We start from the raw sequence: 24,552 nt of genomic DNA, 5'->3' as shown, positions 1-24,552 counted from the left end.
GGACATTTACAACTGTAGAAGGACACTCCCATCTGTAGAAGTGTTTTCCTCACTATACCATGCCTGCGTTTACTATCAATGATGAAGACATGGACTTAACTCTATACAACAATCTTATTTTTATTTATTGTACTTTGCCGGGTAATTTCCCAGAGGTGACTCTCTATCCCCAATACCTATTGTCTTTAGCTGAAAGTGGTATTTAAGGTGATGGCTTGACATTTTGGAGAGTTATTCATTAGTTTTCCTGGGTCTCTCCCCTGTATACAGGAGGTATTCATTTTATTAAACTTTGTTTTTCTCCTGTTAATCTGTCTTGTGTCAACTTGATTATTAGGCCAGCCAGAGGGTAGAAGGAAAATTATTTTTTCTCCCTGACAGCACTCACCAAACCAGAGACGTGGAGGAGCTGTAGGCCTTGGGCTCTTCTGGAAGACAACTCAGTGATAGAAAAGAAAGCAGAACCAATAAGAAACAAAGAAAAAATGCTCAAGAGATGCAAGAGGTAATGCAGAAATGCAAAGTCAAAGAAGTCAAGGGAGAAGAGAAGTTTACAGGAAAGGGGAGAAAACTGTCAAATACTGGAGGAAAGGAGGTGGGGAAGGAAGCCTAAGAAGGAGACATTATCTTTGGCAGTGAAAGTCAATAGTATTAAAATCTAGGAAAAATAGGGTTCAGTTCTCCATGCTTAAAAAAAAAAAAAAAAAGCCCATGACTATTACCTTTTAGAAATATAGAAACTGACATTTCCGAATTTAAATGTAAGCAAAAATGTTCTTAGGATGGCCAGGAGAGGCACCAGTGTTCTTTGATATTTAGCACTTGAGAGGACCTTTAAAGATCAAAACTACTGAGTTTTAATTTTTTTTTTTTAAATATATTTTATTGATTTTTTACAGCGAGGAAGGGAGAGAGATAGAGAGTTAGAAACATCGATGAGAGAGAAACATCGATCAGCTGCCTCCCGCACATCTCCCACTGGGGATATGCCCGCAACCCAGGTACATGCCCCTGACCGGAATCGAACCTGGGACCTTTCAGTCCGCAGGCCGACGCTCTATCCACTGAGCCAAACCGGTTTCGGCTGAGTTTTAATTTTTGCACCAAAACTCTGAAGTAGAGGACAGAAAAACATGTAGGGGTACTGGTTGAAGTGGTGATGAGACAGGTAGGGCTCTATAGAACACAGTGTAAATAAAGTCCAACAATATATTTGTGGACAAAAAGGGGCCACATGCTAGCTACCCTGACAAGCTCTGGGAAGTCCTGTGTGACAGCCTTGCAAACTCACAAAGACCTAAAGTAACCACAAAGGATGGTATGAAATTAAAACTTTTAAAATTAAAAAGTAGTCTAAGGCGGGTAGTCCTGTCCTAGGCCTGTATCAACTTTGATCTTTACTGAGCCTATTGTCTTTTTGCATCTAAGATAACATACCTTTGGAATGTCTGGGTAACTTCCCTTTTTCTGGATCCCTCAGGGCACAACTAATGCACCAGGGCAGAGACCACAAATTCCCTCATTGTTTTTTTTTTTTTTTTTTTTTTTAAATTCAAGAGGAAGGAACACTTTCTTTTTTTTTTTTTTTTTTTTTTTTTTTAAATATATTTTATTGATTTTTCACAGAGAGGAAGGGAGAGAGCTAGAAAGTTAGAAACATCGATGAGAGAGAAACATCGATCAGCTGCCTCCTGCACATCTCCCACTGGGGATGTGCCCGCAACCCAGGTACATGCCCTTGACCGGAATCGAACCTGGGACCTTTCAGTCCGCAGGCCGACGCTCTATCCACTGAGCCAAACCGGTTTCGGCTGAGTTTTAATTTTTGCACCAAAACTCTGAAGTAGAGGACAGAAAAACATGTAGGGGTACTGGTTGAAGTGGTGATGAGACAGGTAGGGCTCTATAGAACACAGTGTAAATAAAGTCCAACAATATATTTGTGGACAAAAAGGGGCCACATGCTAGCTACCCTGACAAGCTCTGGGAAGTCCTGTGTGACAGCCTTGCAAACTCACAAAGACCTAAAGTAACCACAAAGGATGGTATGAAATTAAAACTTTTAAAATTAAAAAGTAGTCTAAGGCGGGTAGTCCTGTCCTAGGCCTGTATCAACTTTGATCTTTACTGAGCCTATTGTCTTTTTGCATCTAAGATAACATACCTTTGGAATGTCTGGGTAACTTCCCTTTTTCTGGATCCCTCAGGGCACAACTAATGCACCAGGGCAGAGACCACAAATTCCCTCATTGTTATTGTTATCATGTAACTATCCTGTACCTACTATGTAAAAGAAGCATGTGTCTATCATTTTAATTTTTTAAAAAAATATTTTTTTATTGATTTCAGAGAAGAAGAGAGAGGGAGAGCTAGAAACATCAATGATGAGAGAGAATCACTGATGGGCTGCCTCCTGCACTCCCCCTACTGGGGACGAAACCGGCAACCTGGACATACGCCCCTGGCCAGAATCAAACCTGGGACCCTTCAGTCCGTAGGCCGACGCCCTATCCACTGAGCCAAACCCGCTATCATTTAAATATATATATCTTTATTGATTTCAGAGAGGAAGGGAGAGATAGAAACATCAATGATAAGAAAGAATCATCAATTGGCTGCTTCCAGCACTCCTCTACTGCGGATCGAGCCAGCAACCTGGGCCCTGGCTAGGAATCAAACCCGTGACCTCCTAGTTCAGTGGTTGCCAACCTTTCAGACCTCACGGACCACCGGTTAGCGACCGCTGTCCTAGTTCACAGGTCAATGCTCAACCACTGATCCACGCCAGCTGGGCTATCGTTTTACTTCATTTGACCACCTCCCTCTTTGCTTTCTCCCACATCCCTAATCTATCACCAATGGACTTCATGTAACCCACTTACGTCTCCTCTTTTGATTGTAATGTATAAAACAAGGTGAAAAACTGCCATTCTCCAGATCATTACCACAGTATTTTGAGATTCTGCTTCCAGGCAACTGTCAACAGTTTGGCTCATATAAACTCACAAAAAATCTTTATAGCAATCATGTCAAACTCGCGGCTGGCAGGTCGCATGCCTCAAACAAGTTTGACATGCTTGCTTTACAGGTTTGAATGTTTCTTACCTTAACATATTTCTGAGTGCAACCTTTGCCCACGCAGAAAAAATGAATGCCCAGATTCTTCCAGTCAAGGAAAGAGCCCTTAAGCACATCAGATGTGGACTCTAGACCCAGGAAGGCCCCTACCTAGCTGAGTGGTACTGGGCAAAGCATATTTCCTTTCTAGACCTCAGTTCCTCCACCTGTCAAGGGAAGAGGTTGGGCAGGATGACCTTTTGGCCCCTGACAGGGCTGACATTCGTGACGTAGGAGCTCCCTGTAAATGTTTTGATTTTACATTCTCCCCCACCTCATTTGATTCCATACTACAATCCTAAGAGGTCACTCAGTTATCAACCTGATTAGGTTCAAAGACTAGTTGAAAGGTCACTTGCAAATCAGCGGGAAGATGCACTTGGTCTGACCCAAGGGACATGAGGGTCTCAGGCTTTAGCTCACTCTGCATTGTGTCCATTTAGTCAGAGAAAGCTCACTGAGATTTCCAGTGCTTAAAAACATTGCTTTGTTACTGAAAAAAGGCAGTAAGGGACTCTGTGTACTATTGGCTTTCTAAACTACAAGCTGTCTTGTTATGTAGCTTTTCCCTGACCAAGGTAATTTGTGAGGTCTTCATCAGGTTTTGCCAGGATGTACTTGATGCCAGGCCACTCGTTTGTATTCTAGAGGCAAAGTCAATCACTTTTGGTTTTGGCAAAATTGCAGACAGAAAACCAAAACAGGATGAAGGCTGTAAACAAAGAGGCATACTGAGGAAAATGAGCTGGACAGGGCCAGCTGGAGCTGGTGCTGAAATAGTTATGGCTGAAGAGCTGCAGGAAGAGACCAGGGGACTGACAGAGAAGGTAGACAGTGGTGCTCCTACAACAGCAAGCTGATGCACATCCTCTCTTTTTATCTACGAACCAGTGGCTGAATGAGTAGTTAGTATAGCACTTTACAATTTATAAAGCACCTTTATAAGCACCTGACAACACATTGGATGATCACGAAGGTACTGTGAGGGAAAACACGGGGCACTGGCATCTGTTGCAGCAATAGGGAAACTGAGGCTTAAAGAGGTTGAAATGGAGTGACCAAAACAATATAACTAATAAATGCAACAGCTGGGACTGAAACCAAATTTTCTCCTGATCCCAATGCTTACTCTATGTCCTGCATCATACTGCCTCCCAGGTTATCACAGATTAAGACTTGGGGGTAAAAAGGAGAGACATTCAGAAGATTGCCTCACTGCACTGCACCCACCCCACACCGAGGACCTCTTTATCTCTGGTCCTAAATTACACTGAGTGGTTAAGATCATGCCACAGGCTCGAGGATTAAACCCTAATATGAAATTAATAACAAGAAAGCTGAGATTTGGAACTGGAGTTTGCCTTCACCCATTAATTCAATTAAATAGGAGAGATTAAATTTATAAACAAACCACTACAGTAAAAGCAAACTCGAAGGCAGTTTCTCAACCTCGGCAGCAGTGACATTTTGGACCAGATGTTTTTGTTGTAGGGGAGTGTCATGTACATAGAATGTTTAGGAACATTCCCAGCCTCTACCCACTGAATGACAGTAGCACCTGCCTCCAACAATTGTGACAACCCAATAGGTCTCCGGATATTACCAAATGTCCTCTGAGGGGCAAAGCTTCGGCTGAGTTGAGAACCACTGCTCTAAGGGTTATGGAGGTTTAGGGCAAAAGTCAGTTAATACAGTTAATGTAGATGCAGAGAAAAAGATTCATGGAGGAGGTAACATGTGAACTAGACCTTGAAGAATAGATAAAGTCCTGGTCCGGAGTCTAAACTGGTTGGAGCATTTTCCCATAGACCAAGGGGTTTGCGGGTTCAACTCCTGATCAGGACATACCTATAATGTGGGTGATCCCCAGTCAGGGCATGTAAGGGAGGTAATCCATAGATGTTTGGATCTATCTCTCCCCTCCCCCCCCCTCCCTCTCTCCAGGATCATCCCCCCAACCATATCCTCGGGTGAGCATTAAAAATAAAAAAAAGGTAGATAAAATTCCTGTAGGTGGAGAGGATAAGACTAAGAAGGAATTCCAGAAAGGGAGGTTAACTTAAACACAAGGAGATGAGAAAGTACAGGTCTGCTAGAAAATGATCCAGTTTGGCAAGAGCAGAAGGTTCCTGTTGGAAATAGGAGATAAGGTTAAAAATGCCCATTGAAGTCAGGTCAGAGAAAGCTATTCATCAGCTAATATTTACAAGATATACACACACAATGAGATAGCCAACAATACCAGATATCACAAAGATGTTTAATAGTGTAGAAGTCAAACCAATGGCACTGCCATGTGTCCCACCTCCCCAAGAGGACAGAATGTTGCTTGAGTATCACATCTTACACTGCATCTACTGTTCATCGCATTTATTCAGAGCTAAACAAAACTTGGAACCAGGGTAGAGGTGGGAGAAATAACTAAGGACTGGAATGGTCAGGAGTTCCCCAAAGGAGATAAGAATGATGGGCCTTGAATGGATATGTTTTGTTTGAATCGTTATAAGGGAAGAGGACATTCCAGGTAAGGACATCAGGGGTGGGAAAAAAAACAAATGTACAAAATATATCCAGGAAGACACCAAAAGGATTAATGTAGCTGGGAAGAAGACAAGACTGGTCAGAACACAGAGCACATAAATGGGACTTTATGTATGAAAAACCACTGAGCAGAATGACACAACTGTTCAATACATGGTCATCTAACCTGGCAGTTCTTAGCTACACGTTAGAAAGACTGGGAGCTTTGAAGAATAGCAATACCCAGACTCCAACTCTAAAGATCCAATTTAATTGGGCTAGGGTAGGGCCCTGATACTGTTTTTAAAACTTCACAAATGATTCTTATATGTAACTAGGACTGAGAACCACTGGCCTACAGTCATGCCCTCATCCTTAGATGCGAAGAGAGACCTAGAAATTTAAGCTATTTGCCTAAATTCACATAGCGGTTTAGGTGAGGGGCTGGAACTGGCATCTGGACTCCTATTCCAGGCTCTGAAATATCTCACAGAGTACTGGGCTAAATTCCATACATCAGTCTATAAGAAGCACAATTATCTGATGACTTCACTCTCAAGTTTTGCCAGGGTTAAAGCCTGAATTAATCCTATATAATAAAAGGCTAATATGCAAATTGTCCCCACGGGCAGGAGTTCGACTGACTGGGAGTTAGACGTGTGCTGACTACCAGGGGGTGGCGCGGAACATGGTGGGCATTGGTAACGCAGCGCTGGCAGCGGGCAGCAGTGGAGGCGTTGCCAGCCCTGATGGGCCCTAATGAGAGCGGACCGTGGCAGGATGGTGGAGGTGAGTGGGCGGTGCCAGGCCAAGGCGGATGTGAGTGGGGGCCCCGATTGCCCTGTAGGTTGCCCCACAGATCAGCCCTGATCACCAGCCAGGCCTAGGGACCCTACCCATGCACAAATTTCATGCACTGGGCCGCTAGTCTAATCATAAAACTCCTGGCTTAAGCATCCCCACAAGAATCTAGGGCAGTAGTCTCAACCTTGGCTGCACATTAGAATCACCTGGGAATCTTTTTAAAATCTTGATTTCTGGGCCTCATCCTCGGAAATTCTGTTTCTTTGTTACTAATGTTGTGGCCCCACCCCATATCAAAGAAACAGAATTTCTGGAGGATGAGGCCCAGAAATCAGGATTTTTAAAAAAGATTCCCAACCTAACTGGTTTGGCTCAGTGGATAGAGTGTCGGCCTGCGGATGCAAGGGTCCCAGGTTCGATTCCAGTGAAGGGCATGTACCTTGGTTGCAGGCACATCCCCAGTAGGGGGTGTGCAAGAGGCAGCTCATCGATGTCTCTCTCATCGATGTTTCTAACTCTCTATCCTTCTCCCTTCCTTTCTGTAAAAAAATCAATAAAATATATTAAAAAAAAAAAAAGATTCCCAGGTGATTCTAATGTGCAGCCAAGGTTGAGAACCACTGACCTACGGTAATAGATGTTGGTTTCATTGCTGTCTCCTGGGGGCTTAGGAAAGGAAAGGGTCTCAGGAGACTCCCCAGAAAGCATAATAAATGAGCCAAACCACCCAACTCCATAAAAGAAACAATGGCTTTTTAAAATACAACTCGCTTAGCTTTTGTACTACATAAAGGGAAGTCTGAGTTCCTATTCACCAGAAGAAATACTCTCAGAGATTCTATTCCATAAGCAAAGGTGGGGAGGAAAGTGATTAAAGGTATCTGTTAAAGCATCCTTACAGACCCTCATTTTAACAGGAAAATAGTCCACAGCCTTGGATAAGGGCCATCCACACCTTGTGTTTTTCTGAAAAGTGCAGCAGCAGCACCTTTACAACAGGCCCACCTTCCCACTGTGTGATTCCTGGATTCTGGCAGCAGGTGGTAAATAAGAAATTTGCAAAGATTGTTAAGCTGGAAAACTGAGTCTGTCCTATACTATATTCATTCTATTCATTGCAAAGTACTGGTACAAATAACTACTAGAACAAAACAATGCCCATCTAGGGGCCTTCTCAAAAACTCCAGACACCTATCAACCAGGCGAAGCTCTAACATGGAGGTCATATTAAAGGAACTCTAGAAGCAGAAGCACTACCCTCTGCCTTCCACTCTTGAAAAATGCAGCTCAGAATACTAAGAAAGCGACTGCTGGCAAGGCCCTGGTATGTACTCTGGGTTCCTACCAGCTATAAGGCAGAATCCCTGAAAACAATTTGTTCTTTAACACAACTCGAGTAAAGAACAACCAGAGTCCTAAGATGCAGTACTTAATTCTCATACTAGCTTAATTTATTAAGCAGTTCCTATATGCCAGATACCGTGATAAGCACTTTACCCATTCATTATTTCATTTTATTTTCCAACACACTTGTCAAATAGGTACTGTAATTGTAATCCTTCCTATTTGATAGAAGACACTGATACTTGGGGGGGTTTTTAATAGGCTAAAGGTCACACAGCTAGTGGATTGCAGAGTAAGGATGTGAACATGAGCGGCCTGGATCTAGAGCTTGGGTAGGCCTCTATAAACAACTTTTCCTACTTGATGCCAACTAACCATTAATTCTTCTACTTATTTTCTCAGGTTTGGCTACTGGAATTTACCAGGATCTTATTGAGCAAATAATTCTGAAACTGAAGAGCACCATATAAAGTTTAGGTATCATTAATACAATGTTGGGTATTACTAGGTATTAGCATTATTACTTTAATTAGTAGGAGAGAACTACACCTATCTGGGGGTATTTGAAAAGCAACCCTGTGGGCTGTCTAATCATCCAAAGTCACATTTTAGTCAATACCCTGGTTAAACCCACCTTTCGACACAAAGGTTTACAAGATGGGACATCTTCAAGTAAACAGGATAGTACCAGAGTTAAAAGATTCGACATCCTCAAAAATTATAGCCCTGGCTGGTGTTGCTCAGTTGGTTGAGCATCATCCCATGCATCAAAAGGTTGCTGGTTCAATTCCTGGTCAGGGCACAGAGTTTCTGGCTTGATCCTTGGTTGGGGGTGTACAGGAGGCAGTCTATCGATAGTCGGCTCTCACATTGATGTTTCTCTTTCTCCCTCTTCCTCTAAAATTTTTTAAAATACACACACACACACACACATATTTAAAAAAAAACAACAACAACTAAAGAATGGCAGGAGGGGTCCTGTCCCCAAAGCTTTCTCAATTGCAGGGAGAACGAGACAATAGCCTGATTCCTCTTTTCTCTCTCTGCTAAGTATTATGGCTTCACATAACATAGTTTTAGAGCTAAAATGTCACAATTTTAAAAAGCATTCCATTTTAACCATAGGATGAAAATTCAGACTTCAAAATGTAGAAGCATTCTAAGGATGAAACTGTCATTTTAAATAAACAACCGTGTCTATTTTGAAAGCAAAGAATATTTCTGGAAAAATTATCATATGACTGCTAATCTTAGGTTAACATTATAAATGGGAAGCAACTTCACACTGTGTTTATGAGTGACATACAATTTTCCTTCCCCTGATTTATTATGTTTGTTTTTAGATGATCACTCTACAAGTTCCCCCCAAGGAACAGCTATAGCCTTCAAACCTGAAACATTATCTATATAATAATAATAATAATAATAATAATAATAATAATAATACTGCCCTGACCAGTTGCTCAGTGGTTAGAGTGTCAGCTTTTAGATCGAAGGATCATGGGTTCGATTCCTGGTCAAGGGGCACATACCTTGGTTGCAGGTTCCATCCCCAGTCTCGAGTGCGGGAGGCAACCAGTCAATGTGTCTCTCTGACATCGATGTTTCTCTCTCTCTCTCTCTCTCTCTCTCTCTCTCTCTCTCTCTCTTCCTCTCTCCCTTCACCCCCTATTTCTTCCACTTTCTCTCTAAAGATCAATGGGAAAAAATATCCTCGGTAAGGAGTAAAATAAAATACTGAAAAACATATAACAGAAAAAATCTTAATAAATAATAAAATCAAGTGTGAAGAGTGGCTGTAGCAGAAATTTTTACTTGATCACTTGAAAACCCCAAAGTGTAGAATATAGGTCTTTCTGGTGGTAAAGAGATTATAGTCTAATGACACAGCCCAAGCCTGGAGTGAGCCACACATCTACTTAAGAAATTAATTTTCGTATAGTAAACCTCCGAGGAAGATAAAATGGAGCAGCACCTCCACACAAAAAGTTAGGGAGAATGCCTACTCCATATTTCACATTCCTCAATAGCAATCAAGTGTAACAGCATAGCCTGTTTGATCATGTAAATAGTGTCTACATAGAATTCAACTCAGAATGCAACAAAGCCATTATTTCCTCCAGAGTACACCCCATTCAACTATCAACAATGGACATTTATTTGGGACTGATAATATGTCAAACTCTGTGAGGCATTGTGAGAAACATGACAGAATTTTGAGTCACTATACCATCCCTGTCACTGAAGAGATAAGATCAAAAGACATAATACAACCCTTTTTTGTATGGTATTTAAACATTCTCCATGTATCTCAGTTAATTTCACATAATAAATATTTAATGGACAGATTGTAGGTGAAGGGTATAAATACAGTAGAATTAGCACTGTGATTAAAGACAACACTTTCCCAGGTTGCAGGCTTGATCCCCAATAGGGGGCGTGCAGGAGGCAACCTATCAGTGATTCTCTCTCATCACTGATGTTTCTCTCTTTCTCTCCCTCTTCCTTCCACTCTGAAATCAATAAAAATATTAAAAAATAAAAAAGAAAACACTTTCATTTAGCAAAGAAAGCCCTGAAATCTAACATGTACTCATAAATCTAGGTTTAGTTTCTGTGTGCCATTTCCAAGCATCTCTTTAAAAAAGGATGGGTTGGGGAGGGTTTAAAAGGGCCTTTTAGTATAGATGACTTGACACCCAGTTCTGCAGTAAAATCCAAAATTCTTTCAATTTTTGGACCTGAAAGTCCTTGACATACCTCTTCCTTTCAACATCCCTCTTCAGACTTGGAAATTTTTCCTCCAGAATCTCCCATTTGCCCTTTTCTTTCTGCCTTCACTTCTTATCTGGATTTGCTCATTCATTCATCATTTACCAAATGTCTATCTATTATCTGCCACCAACAGAGATAGACCTTCATCCTTACTCTTATGAAGCTCACATGATACTCAGTAGAGCTGTTATCTGCCCATCTCAATCACCAGACTGCAAGCTTTAGCAAAGGCTTTGTATTTCCAGATCCTAGCAGCATCTGGCATAAAGCAAACACTCTAAAAATGTTTGTTGTGTGACACCAGATTACTTCAACAAGCTCTTTTTTAATCCACAAATATTTTGGTACAGTATACATCTTCAAAAAGGACTTTCGCTTTTTTTTAAATACAAAAACAATATGTGCAAAATGCAAAAATATAGAAAGGCATTAGGTAAAAAGTGAATTCTCCAGTACCTAAAAAATCCCACTTCCACAGGTGACTACTACTACAGTTTACAATGTATATTTCCAGAACTCTCTTATGCTGGTATGTAACATGCACCTGTGCACATGCACGTGCGCACACACACACTTTTTTTGGAACAAGTTCTTTGATAGTTTCTGATACTACCTTCTCAACCTTCTAATCTAGTGATTCTCAAAGTACTGTCCCTGGATTAGAAGCATTAGAATCATCAGGGAACTTGTTAGAAATACAAATTCTCGGGCCCCACTCCAAACCTATGGACCGAGTCAGACATTCTGGGTTTTAATAATCTTTGCAGGTGATTCTGAAGTGCACTAAAGGCTGAGAACTACTGCTCTCATCTAGTCAGGTCACCCTGGAAAGTCCACGTCAGCTTTTTTACAGTCCCTTAAACACATCAACCATTGTTACCTTCAAAATGCTTTCCTTGTCCTTTTGATTAAGTCTGACCCTACCAATCTGTCAAAGCCCAGAAAGTCCTAACTCCTTCCCAAAGTGTTCTCACTGCCACAGCTAATCCCTCCTGCACCTCTTCCAACTCCAGTGCCACACCTAGGCCCTCCACCACAGGAGTTAACAGTTAGGTACACACTGTCTTCATTAGCAGAGAATAGTTCTTACTATTAAAAAGGCCTTTCATAATAGATTACCTGACACCCAGTTCTGCAGTAAACCCAAAATGCTATAAATCTTTGGACCTGAAAGTCCTTGACACACCTATTACGATCTGTTGGGGAATCTTTTCCCAAGAGACCATAAACTCCTTGAAAACATGAATCATATTTTTGTTATCTCTTCCTCAACTCTGCTCTAAGCACATAAATGGAATTTTCATAGAGTTGCTGGTAATGCCTTTAAGGATGAATTCACTGAAATACTGATAAACCTTTAATGAATAAAAGTCTAGATTTCAAGTTTTAGCCCCAGGTCTGTGACCTTGGACAAGTTCACTCCTTAGCATGAAGGCTGTAAAAGTGAGTTTGAACTCAATGACTTGATGCCTCCTTTCAGCCTGAACAATGTATGATTTTATGAAATGTTCCCATGTTGAACATCTTATTCCATTATACTTCACTAGAGGCCCAATGCACGAAATTTGTGCATGGGGGTGGTCCCTAAGCCTGGCCAGTGATCGAAGTGGGAACCTCCGTGGAAGGGCAGGTCCCAGCTGACTTCTGGGCCCTGGGCAGCACCTGGGCCCTTGGGCCCCCACGTGCCCCCCTCCACCTGAGTCACAGTGCCTGAGTCCCTATGCAGAGATGTGGTAAGCGCGGCTGGACACTGTGGGTCGAGGCACAGCGTGGGCCTCTAGGCCGGCCAGCAGTGCCGCATGAAAGCCGGGAAGGCAGCACGCTGTTTCCCGGCTGGCCTCGCAGACCGGCTCCTGCGCAAACCTACAGGGAGCCCAACTGCCCCTGCAGTCCTGGTGGCTGTGGCCCGGCTCACCCGGAAAAGGCCACACGGGTGCGGGGTGGGCTCCTTGTGGGCACCCAGCACCTAAGTGCAGGGGCTTCCCTGGTGCGCGAGCCCTGGCATCCCAGGGGAGGGTAGCAGGGGGAGTGAGAACTAACTGCATTCTCACTGCACCTCAGTCCCCATCCCCCCCAACCAACCCCACCCCCTGTCCCCAGGTAGCCAGCGAGAGGTCACAGAGCGTCACCAATGCCCGCCATGTTCCACACTGCCTCCTGGTGATCAGCACACATCACAGCGAGCAGTGGAACTCCCAGTTGAACGACCTCAGAGGGGACAATTTGCATATTAGGCTTTTATTATATAGGATATTGCTTTGCTTGTAATGCTATTATGGCAATTTTTAGACCTAACTTGAGTTACAATTAGATATGGTGTTTCCCAGTTAGCTAGCAAGCTCTTTCAACAGGAACCATGTTTTATTAAATGGTGAATCTTCCACCATTCCCAGCATCATGTCTTCCACATTACAGCTTAATATAGTTGCAGAAAATTATTTGGGAAAACTCTTTAAAAAGCCTCATTTATGTAGAGAACCTATGCACAGATCTGCTGTCTCCCCAAGGACTCTTTTGAATATTTATTATTATAAATACTATGAAATGATTTATGGTAAAAATTGTGATTACTTTGGTAGCACCAGGGGCAGTCAGCCACAAGAGGCAAAAAATGTAAAAATGAATCTAAGCATTTAGAGACAGACTAAAAGACCACAAGCCTCAGGCTACCTTACTATAAGATGCAAATAAAAACTGCTCTGTACACTTATACCAACTCCAGTGTTGGGGTTAGTAAACAGGCTTCTTTGATGCATGAGCCTTATCTGAAAATTTTCAGAAACAGGGCGGACTAGAGACCTTTGAGTGGTGGACCTAAAAGGAGGGACATCACAAGGGGGGAAAAAAGTTCCCTTTTTTCTTTTCTTCTTTCTTTATCTATGAGAAGATAAATGTTAGCTGAACCTATTGTGGTAATCAACGAATAATGTATGTAAGTCAAACCATCATGCTGCACATCTTATATTTATAGAGATATGTGTCAATTATTTCTCAATAAAACTGGAAAAAATAACATAAAGGCAGGAACAGCAAAGAGAAATTGAAGGGCAAGTAGCAAGTACAGAAAGGCAGCAAGAAAACATCACTCAGAGTAACGAAAAGGAGTAACGAAAACTCACCGAATCTTACCAAAGGCTTGAAGATGCCAAGAAGGTCCCTGACCTCAAGGGGCTAATAGTTTCATTGTGTTTGTGTGTAATCTTAATTGGGAAAATCAAGGAAGGCTTCACAGAGAAGCTGGTGAGTCAGTAGGACTCTGAAGTGTGTCCAGAGGAATTTACCAAGGAAAAAAAAGACAGTTTGAGTTTGAGTTAGTTATTTTCGGGAGGAAGCATTCACATGCATTTACAGCTGTGCCTTTGGGACTTTAAATCATGGTAGCTTCTTATATTCAATGGCACTCTGTCAATGCGCTTTCTCTTTTTACTTTAGCTTAAATCCTAAGATGTTCCAGCCCAATGTTGGACTAGAGCCAGAAAGTCCCAGAATGAGGTGAGTGCTCGCCAAATCTGCTCTGTCACCTCCACATCCCGCCGGCCCAGCTAGCCCAGCCTGCTGCCCTGGCAGCCAGAAAAGGAAGGCTAATTATATCCTCTGGGGGGCCAGGCCGGGGGAATCTGGATGCAGGCATAGCGGGCTTACCCCAGTTCTGCCCGTGAGCCACCAGGGGAGAGCTTCCCTCCTGCGAGCCATAAGGCTCCTAGTCTACCTGTGACAGGGAGGCCAGCTCTGCAGAAAAAAGGTGCATGGAAAGAAAGGAAGGGACACCGTGGACTGGGAAATGCGGAGGTTATTGAGATAATTAAGTTTAGCAAGACCCCGGGCTCTTATGAATAACACTACTATTATTATTATAACAGCAACACCTTTTCAACAAGAAGAAAATACTGTCTTTGCAGTCTTTTATGACGCTGAAGAAGCAAATCCAGAGATAAATGCATTTCAAATTATTTTAAAGGTTCAAGATCAAATTCCAACTGTACTGGCCAGAGACCCCGAGGCAAGAGCCAGTCCGCGCCTCTTGCCAGCCGCGTGACCTTGGGCTAGCACTTCACCTCTGCCTCGGTTTCCTCGTCTGTCAAGAGGGGTGACGAAGCCCCTTCCTCGCGGGCTCGCCGTCGTGGGGTCGCGCCACAGGGGATTCTTCGCTGCATGGGGGACGCGCGGGTGGAAAGGGAGCTCACCGCCCATCTCGAAGCCTTTGGCTCTGGGGCGGCCGGGATAGATGGTGCCCACACTGAGGCCCACCGAGCCGCGCCGGCAGAGCAGGAGCGAGAAAGGGGGTCGCGCCTGAGGTGGGTGCCTGCGACCGAGGGTGTGGGGCGCCGGGGGCTCAGCCCTGCTGCCTGCACGCTGTCGCCGGCGGCAGCGCCTGAGGGGCTGACCCCCGTCCGGCGAGCTGGGAGGGCGGAGGGCGCCGGGGGACCCGGAGAAACCCAGCAGCGCGAACCGGGGCCCCACGGCGCAGCGGAGAACAGGTGGGGAAGAAAGAGGCCAGGGTAGCGACGCCCCCGCCAGCAGCGTAGCCCCCGCGAGCAGCGCCGCGCGTCCGGGCGGAGGCGCCCACTCACCTGAGGCGCGGGTCCCCGCCGTCAGTGCAGCAGCGGCAGCAGCGGCGGCGGCGGCGGCGGCGACGAGGGGCGGGGGAGGCTCTGCGGCCGCGCAGGCGCGCTGGGGCCACCGGGCCGCGGCGTGGGGCCCCGCCCACCTCGGGAACGACCAAGATGGCGGCTGGGCCGGGAGCGCCTCGCGGTGCCATCTTGGGTGTCGTTTCTCCGGCCGAGGAGTCCCCTCGGGGAACCTTAACTAGGACTACCCGGAGGGAAAGGCGTGGAGCGCCCCCTCCCTTCCACAGCTCCTCCGTGGGAAGCCCCTCAGAAGCCTGTGGCAGAGCATGGCATCCTCTCACGGCCCGGAGCATTGTTACCCAAGGTCACACGGCACCTAGCGCCGTGCTGAGCGCGGGGAAGGGCTTAGCAGTGATGGTGAATGAGCACCGAACTTTAAAGAACTACCACCCAAGACTCAGTCCCCCGGTGCATCACTATTACAACTGCCTGCCGTACCATCTCTTTCTGGGTGCAACATGAGAAATTGACTTATTTTTTCAAAATGATAACAGTAAGCTTCAATGACCCAACAACTTAAATAATACCAAAATGTGCAGGGCTAAATCCCTTTCCCAAAGGGGTTTATAATTTAGTTAATCTAGTGAAAATTAATAAGGGGAAACCTCCTTTTAAATGGCATGAGGAATGCCAGAAGGGGAGCCCTCACACACACCCTTCAACATTAAGTACAGGTCCCAACTGGGAGGAATCTTCAATTACCAGCCTCGACAGAAAGAGATGCGCCCTGCAAATTGACATTACTGTAAAAAAAAAATAAAAAAAAATTCAAGTAAATGTGGAGAGCTAACTGGCTTTATTAAGTGGTTCATGAATCCAGTAGCATCCCATCTAGCAACCAGAATACTCTGTGAGGTTGTACAAAAGGGAAGATTTTTATAGGAAGGTTAAAGCAAGGGAGCTATTTAAAAGAGAAGAGGCCAGCCGGTGTTGCTCAGTGGTTGAGGTCGACCTATGAACCAGGAAGTCACGGTTGGATTCCCAGTCAGGGCACATGTCCTGTTGTGGGCTCCATCCCCAGTGGGGAGGCGTGGGGGAAGCAGCCCATCTATAATTCTCACATCATTGATGTTTCTATCTCTCTCTCCTCCTTTCCTCTCTGAAATCAATAAAGATATATTTAAAGAAAGAAACGTCAATGATGAGAATCATCAATCGGCTGCCTCCTGCATGCCCCCTACTGGGAATTGAGCCCGCAATCTAGACATGTGCCCTGACCAGGAATCAAACTGTTAACTCCTGGCTCATAGGTAGATGCTCAACTACTGAGCCACACCCACTGGGCTAGATGTCTTATTATTTTTAAAAAAATATATTTTATTGATTTTTTTACAGAGAGGAAGGGAAAGGGATAGAGAGTTAGAAACATCGATGAGAAACATCTATTAGCTGCCTCCTGCACACCCCCCACTGGGGACGCGCCCGCAACCACGGTACATGCCCTTGACTGGAATCGAACCTGGGACCCTCCAGTCCGCAGGGTGATGCTCTATCCACTGAGCCAAACCAGTCAGGGCGATGTCTTATTTTTAAGGTCAACATTACATTCCTTATTATATATCACTGATTAAAATATTCTCTTAATTAAATTAGGGCAAATGTAGCATTTTATCAAACATCAAGGCAGTAACTGTTTATAATATTGTTTTTTGTTTTCTTAAATATATTTTTATTGATTTCAGAGAGGGAGAGAAACATCAATGATGAGAGAGAATCACCAATCAGCTGCCTCCTGCACACCCAGTACTGGTCATCACATCCGCAACCCGGGCATGTGCCTTTGTCTGGAATCAAACCTGGGGCTCTTCAGTCCACAGGCCGACGTTCTATCCACTGAGCCAAACTAGCTTGGGCTATAAATATTGTTAGTCATCAAGCACAATTACCTGAACCAAATTTGGGGAGAGGGAAAATTAATATTAAATGAGCACAGCCTTTTATTATACACTAGAGGCCTTGTGCATGAATTCGTACACCGGTGGGGTCCCTCGGCCTGGCTGTGCGCTCTTGCAATCCGGGACCCCTCAGGGGATGTTGGAGAGCTAGTATCGGCCCGATCACCTCAGGCCAGGCCAAGGGACCCCACTGGTGCATGAACCCATGCACTGGGCCTCTAGTATGCATATAAGATCTTTGGTTAATCTCTTCCTGCCCTCCTCCCTTCCCTCTGAGATTCATCAGTCTGTTCCTTGTTTTCATGCCTGTGGTTTCCACTTCTGCATTGAGCTTCTGCCCCCTGGTGGTCAGTGCACATCATAGATACCAGCTAGTCGGTCAGCCGGTCGCTTAGGCTTTTATATATATACTAGAGGCCCGATGCACAAGATGCGTGCAAGGAGCTCAGCCCTCGCAGCCCCAGCTTCATCTGGAAGGTCGTCTAGAAGGACATCCGGAAGGTCGTTCGGCTGTCTGGTCTAATTAGCATATTATGCTTTTATTATTATATAGATGAGTTATGTTTATTCATTAACACTTATTAAGTGCAAAATTCATTCTAGTTCACCTTCCACTACTATCTATATATCCTTGGTTAAATTAAGCCTCTCCAATCTTGACTTCCTCATCTATAATGACAAAAAAATAGAAGTGATGTCATAACACTATATAGTCTATATGCAAGTAAAATATTTATAACTTATTTTTCTATGCTCACTCCTGTTTAGCTATTGCAGACAGATTAAAACATACTTCTTATGCTTGAGTTTGAGCAAATTCTTATAAACAAAAAAATGCAATACAATGTAATAAACAAATTGGAGGAAAGTACAATCACCTTTAGAAGTGATTTATCTATCCCCATTCTACAGATGAGGAAAATGGGGATGAAGTGAACATTCATTTCAAATTCTATACTTTTTCCATTATACTATTCTGCTTCTGAAAATGTAGGAAATTAACACCACTCTGATTCTTAAAAGCCCCAGCTTTCTTTGGGGCTGTCTAAAGTTTCCCTTCATTTTCTACTCTGGACATTCTCCAAGCTCTAGGCTTCAATAACTGCCTATCAGTGACTTGCAAATTTTATCTCTAGTTCAGATTTTTCTTCCCAGTTTTCTACCAGTTTAATCTAATAGTGTAGTTGACTTCTCCATTTAGTATCTCAAATTGAACTACTAGCTCTCCTATCTCATGAGCTGTTCTATTAACCACCCAGCTTTTTAAGCTTTTACCCTCCATCATATTGATACCACTGTTCTAAACTTTTATTTCATCTAACCCTCATAGCATTCCTGTGATACAGGTTCTGTCATTCTCCTAATTTTACAGTAGTAGTGTTCAAGAGAAAACCACAGGCCCAAAATGGTGTCACGCATGTTAAAAGCCCAGGCTACCAAATCTACATTTAATACCTGATCTAATTGCAGCTTAAATCTCTCCCAGTCACAGTAAAGTTTTTTGCTGTTGTTGTTGTTAATCGTCACCTGAGCATATTTTTCCATTGATTTTTTAGAGAGTGGAAGGGAGGGGAGACAGAGAAATATCGACGTGAGAAGACACATCGATTGGTTGCCTGCTGCATGCACCCAGGTCAGGACAGGGGATCAAGCCTGCAACGGAGGTACGTTCCCTTGACTGGAATCACACCCACAAACCTCCAGTTCTTGGGCCAACGCTCTATCCACTCAGCCAAACCCGCTAGGGCAAGCATGTCAAACTCCGCATGTAGCCCACAACGAATATTTTTGAGGCCCAGCCAATATAACAGGATGTAAGAAACGTTTTAATAAAAATTTCGTAACTTAATTTTTACAATATCCTGTTATACATAATTATTAATAACAAACGACGTTAGCTAGTGACTGATTTATTATAATCGTGTTGCATTCATTTCCCTTATGCGCCTTATGCACAGGCGCACCATTTCTCTCTGCTAATACTAGCAGCAAATATTTTAGCAGCCAATTCCCATGTCATTAGTCTTGGCCTGACTTGTTTGCTGTGCACAACAGGAAATATTTCGCTTTCGGAGAACAAGATAAATAGGTTTATTTGCAGTAAGCTTATTAATTTGTGCAGTTATTCAGTGTCTGGTAAGTTAATATTCAAGAAAAAATAATTTTTATTAAAATGTTCTATCATTTTATGTTAACGATTACTCACTTATTTCAGCCCTTTGTATTCAGCATGTCTCTATTGAAATAAACCTACATTTCTATGAAAATTGAAGCTTTTGTTTTTTTGAGGCCCACATAAACTTAAACCTTGTTTATTTGGCCTGTTAGCCTTTGAGTTTGAATGCTTGCACTAGGGCTTTTTTAAAAATGTTTTTATTGATTTTAGAGAGGAAGGGAGAGGAAGAGAAACATCAATCGGCTGCTTCCTTGACTGCTTCCTACATACCCCCTCTTAGGGACTGAGCCTGCAACCCAGGCATGTGTTCTGACCAGGAATCGAACCAGTGACCTCTCGGTGTACAGAACGATGCCTAACCAACTAAGCCACAACTGTCAGGGTGACAGTTAGGCTTTTAAACATATAGGTTACAATGCCTACGATATTCCAGACACTCTGAGCAATTCACTCCACTCACCCACTGCCAACACCTAGCACAGGCCGTCATTTCCCATCTAGACTACTGCAATAGGCTGGGGTCTCTCACATCCATACCTTGCTTATTCTATCTATTCTCCATACAGCAACAAGAATGATCTTTTAAAAATAAAGTTCTGATCCCATCTTGCTCTTAAAACCTCCTAATGACTCAATTCTTTCTCAGGTGGCTCTTCCACTGGCATTCAGCATTCCTGCTTTACTAGCCTTTTTCTTTAGCTTCATTCTCTCCCTCCTCAGGACTTTGGAAATACTGCTCCTTTTGCCTCAAAAGTTTGCCCTATTTAACTCCTTCATTCTTCTCGAATCAACTAAAACATCACTTCTGCAGAGAAGTCCCTTCTTATTCCCTGTGTACCCATTAGACTGTGAGAATCATGGGAGGAGGTCCCACGTTTGTTTTTGTTCTTTGCCCCTTTCCCATTAACTAGAATTGTGCTTGGCACATAATAGCAGGGTCTCTGTAAATATATGAAAGAATAAGGAATATAGGTCAACGCAAGGAGATATCACCTCTCATTAGCTGGTGCTTAGGCCAAAGTTTAAGACTTAATTAACATTATAACTAGGCATTTAAATGAAATAGGTTTTATTCTACTAGGAGGATCAGAGAATAAAACATTAACAATAAATTAGTTGGTATTTTATCTAACTAATGCCGAGGTTTATCTCTACACTACTGTTCACTTTCACAATTGGCAAAGAATCTTATTTTCTAAGACCTCCCTAACTTTTAATTGTTTTATACACTCAAAATACACACAAAGACAAGGGAAAACTTTTAATTATGTACAATTTTATAATGCAGATTATTAAATACAAAGAACAATGAATCCAAGACTTAGGATGTTGACTCAATACTAAAAACTGAAGCACATTATGGGCATTAGAACATAGAGAATGGGTAGTATTTCCTCAATTTGGACATCCTGTGAAGTGATATACATATCCACCTAATATAATCAATGCCCACAACTTTTATACCTAAAATCACCCCGAGTCACACTAGAAAATTAGTCTCATTCCTTTACAACCAGAACCCAATCTGACCCCTAAAATGTTTCATTGGATTTGATCCCAAATGACTTTGGATGTTTCAAAACTTGAAAAACTTCTACACAAGATGAAGAGATGTGATCACAAAGAATATTTAAAAGACTAGACTACTAATTCTAAAGGTCATTCCAAAATAGGAATTTTAATTATCTTGCACATTCTTGGAAAAAGTGTCCATACAACATTCTTTTGGATACAAAAGTGTTGTAACTCTTTTTTTAATTGATTTTAGAGAGAGGAAGGAAGAGGGAGACAGAGAAACACTGCTGTGAAAGTGAAACATCCATCAATTGCCTCCTGTACACACGATTGCCTTGTGTTTGATTGGGGATCAAACCTGCAACCTGGGTATGTGCCCTGACCAGAATTGAACCCGTGACCCTTCAGTGCACTGGACGATGCTCCAATCAACTGAACCACACCAGCCAGGGCAGTGTTGTCACTTTTAGAAAAAAAACCAACGTGCTCTTCAGCCAATTATCCTCAAAGGCAATAGGTACATATCACCAGCTTAGATTGCCACGCAACCATGCGCTGGAGCATTCTTTCCATGTCTCTCCTCTAGAGCACCTTGTGGCACAAAGATGCATAAGGTCACTGACAAGATTTAGAGCAATGTGCTGTAGGCAGGTTTTGTAACTGAAGCTTGAGCAGTTTTCGAGCTGGTGAAGAATCTAATTGTTGCGTACTTCTCTTGCCTACACAGGAAAGGAGCCAAAAAATAAATTTCAATGGAATTCAAATAAGATTTATTGCAAACTTACTGCATGGACACTGTGCCAGACTGAAGGGCATTGCAATGACAAATAAGAATCTCCGTTCTCAAGGAGATGACAGCTGGTAGGAAAGCCAGCTATAACTACAACCAAAATACATTGTAATAAATAAAAAAATGAAGGTATGTATAGCAATAATTTAGGGCTGGAGTAAGCAAGGGCAGTGTCAGTGAATTTTTGAGGAATGAACAGGGGGGAAAAGGCAATGAGTATTTCTTAAATCTCAGATTTACTAAAACAAGATGGTTTGTGGGAATTTAATTCTTAGTCTACTGTGTTTCTATGGAATTTCCCATCAACTACGAGTACCCTCAACATAATAGTTACTGTGAAAGAGGGGGAGGGGGAACAAACCACTTGATGTGGCCTTACCCTTTGAGACCATGTGCTAAGTAAGGGCTGTTTAAACCTGAAAGGTTAACCCTCTAGTCCTCTCAAGAGATACACTTACTGAGTTGTACTGACATCTTCTGGAAGCACTGGGCACTTTCGTCCATAAAGGCATGCAGCTGCTTCACTGATCCTTGCAATTCGTCCATCTGCAGATGAAAGACAGCTATGAGCTATAAGGGTCCACGGCTTCTTTGATGTTCCTCAAACACACCAGGCAAGCTCCTGCTTGGGAGCTTTGCTTTTGTTGTTCTTTCAACCTGGAATGCTTATGTCAGACATTTTCTGTTTGTTCCTCCAGATCCAAACTCCACTCCTTCACACTGTTCTATGCCCCAGAAGGCTGACCGAGATAACCTCTAGGATCCCAAGTCCTCTGAGTTCTGGGTGGGCTTGGTCCAGAGGGTGCCCAAGAAGGGAGGAAGCTGAATAAGGTCTGCATATTTTTACCCAGGCCTGCTCAGGAAAGGATCATTCTGAGTTAGCTGTGTCTCTCAACTGAAGGTCATGGCTCTCTCAAAACAGCCCACTATGTGACTTTCTCCCCTCAGGTGCCACAGTAACTCTTCCTCCTCTCCTCCCTGCAGGCCTAGGGGTAGTAAGAGCTCAACTGCCCCACATTCCTTCACTAACCCTTATGGTTTCCCAATATCTACACTTTATACATAGCCCCTTATAAACTCTCCTTGAATTACACTTTATCAACTACTTCCTGCTGATACTTGGAACGATAAAATACTAGTACTATTCTCTCAAATGTCCTCATGGCTCACTTCCTCATTTCTTTCCAGTCTCTATTAAATGGCACTTTAGAGGGACTATCAACAACTGCTCTGTATAGTATCCTACTGCCCTCCTGTACACTGTCTCCTTACTCTGCTTTATTAACACTCATCACCACTTAGTATTTGTTTCTTTTAATTGTCTCTCCATGTTTCGCCAAGGTAGAGTTAATTATACTTACCTTATCTTATTAAACATATTCTCCAGGTCTTTTCATTTCCAAGGATGAGAATGTAGCAGAGCTGGATAACTCAACCAAATATAAACATGAGCCAACTCACCACCAATTCCATACAATCGAAGACTTTGTTCTGGCTCTGTAATATTTTCTGGTAATCAGGCTTTGTATTAAGGACTTCATTCTGGGAAGACCCAAGATATGCTGTAGGTTCAACTTCAGTCATTTTTGTTTCAGTTGATCCTCTAAAAAACAAAGGGAGTTTTTAAGGAATTTTTATAATCACTTTCTGGGGAAAATAATGAAAGATCGCCTAGGGAAAAAGACTTCATTAACCTGAAGCAATATTCTTCTTATTAACAGTGGGATCTAAAACCATTATCTGGTATTAATTTTTTGAATAAAGAAAATTTGATTTTATTAATTTTTAGAGAGAGAGGAAGGGAGATGGAGTGATAGAAATGATGAAAGAGAGACATCAACATCAAGCAGCTGCCTCCTATATGCCCCACTGCTGGGGATTGAGCCAGCACCCCAGGCATGTACCCTGACCAGGAATTGAACCTGCGATCTCCTGGTGCATGGGTCAACACCCAACCACTAAGCCACACCGGTCAGGCCAGTATTAATTTTTTTTTGGAGGAAAAATTAAACCATATTTATTTTATTTCTAATTTAAATTATTTACTGTTTAAAGTATTACCTATGTCTCCTTTTCCCCCCATTGACCTCTCCCCGACAGTTCCCAACCCCCAAACCTTATTTATTTTTTAAAGCCAGACCACTGGGAAAATATATCACAGTCCTAAAACAGCAAACAGACAGGCTATATTATCATTTCAAGTAATAAGCTGGTAAAAAGATAACAAGGTCCTTATCAAAATTGTAAGGTGCCAAAGCTGGGGTAGGAATACTGTAGGCCCCAGGCAAAAGTGGTATTTGGTAATGGGGGGTTGCCCCTCTTTTGCTCTAATGAAGCAACAACTCACCCCTGAGTTGCTTACTTTTTCTCCTTTAACCTTCCTGTTGCCAAAAGATTATCTTAAGTAGGGCTCTGTTATTTGAGGGGGTTAAGTAAGCAATACTGAGTTTAGGCTTCATTCCTGAAAACCAGGTTTTTTCTAAATCCAGTACTGCATAACTCTTTTTTTAAAAATATATTTTATTGATTTTTTACAGAGAGGAAGGGAGTGGGATAGAGAGCTAGAAACATCGATGAGAGAGAAACATCAATCAGCTGCCTCCTGCACACCTCCTTCTGGGGATGTGCCCACAACCAAGGTACATGCTCTTGACCGGAATCAAACCTGGGACCCTTCAGTCTGCAGGCCAACGCTCTATCCACTGAGCCAAACCAGTTAGGGCTACTTCATGACCTTTAATGAAGCAACCAACAGTTCCTCCTTCACTGTTCATTCCTGGGTATTGATATAGGGCACAATCAAAATCCCCTTTCCCTTCAAGATAGAGAACCACTGTAAGATTGTCCTGTCACTCTGCTGCAGACAAGCTTAGGGCCCATCATGGCAGTCAGTGAGAAGGAAGATCTGCTCCCATACCCAGTGTGACATTGCCTCTCATGTTTCTGTGGAGTCTCCAAGCTGGAAGATGTAATGTGTGAGCATTTAAG

The 24,552-nt window shown here is 43.0% G+C and overlaps 2 protein-coding genes across 16 annotated transcripts in view; both read right to left on the bottom strand.

Annotated features, from left to right (window-relative positions):
* The window catches only part of NDRG3 (NDRG family member 3), an 85,231-nt gene extending 70,058 nt beyond the window's left edge, over nt 1-15,173 (bottom strand). Inside the window, exon 1 of one of the 2 annotated variants that reach the window (XM_036323365.1) lies at nt 15,132-15,173. The gene's annotated coding sequence lies outside the window, so the exon portion shown is untranslated. The remainder of the gene's footprint in view (nt 1-15,131) is intronic. The other variant, XM_036323367.1, reaches the window with a different exon arrangement.
* The window catches only part of SOGA1 (suppressor of glucose, autophagy associated 1), a 115,343-nt gene that overhangs the window by 4,809 nt on the left and 85,982 nt on the right, over nt 1-24,552 (bottom strand). For 12 of the 14 annotated variants that reach the window (XM_036323353.1, XM_036323349.1, XM_036323351.1 and 9 more), the window contains 3 exons: nt 23,026-23,167; nt 22,023-22,110; nt 21,128-21,493 (listed from right to left, as the gene is read on the bottom strand). In XM_036323353.1, the coding sequence (XP_036179246.1) occupies nt 21,390-21,493; nt 22,023-22,110; nt 23,026-23,167 (334 nt within the window). In that variant the 3' untranslated portion in view covers nt 21,128-21,389. Of the gene's footprint in view, nt 1-21,127; nt 21,494-22,022; nt 22,111-22,925; nt 23,168-24,552 lie in introns of those variants that run through there. The other 2 variants (XR_004970084.1, XM_036323354.1) reach the window with 2 other exon arrangements.

Source organism: Myotis myotis, unplaced genomic scaffold (genome assembly GCF_014108235.1).
Source record: "Myotis myotis isolate mMyoMyo1 unplaced genomic scaffold, mMyoMyo1.p scaffold_m19_p_9, whole genome shotgun sequence".
In the NCBI taxonomy this organism is placed as follows: domain Eukaryota; kingdom Metazoa; phylum Chordata; class Mammalia; order Chiroptera; family Vespertilionidae; genus Myotis; species Myotis myotis.
Note: the sequence above shows the minus strand (reverse complement) of the source record. Positions and strands in the feature narration are given on the sequence as shown.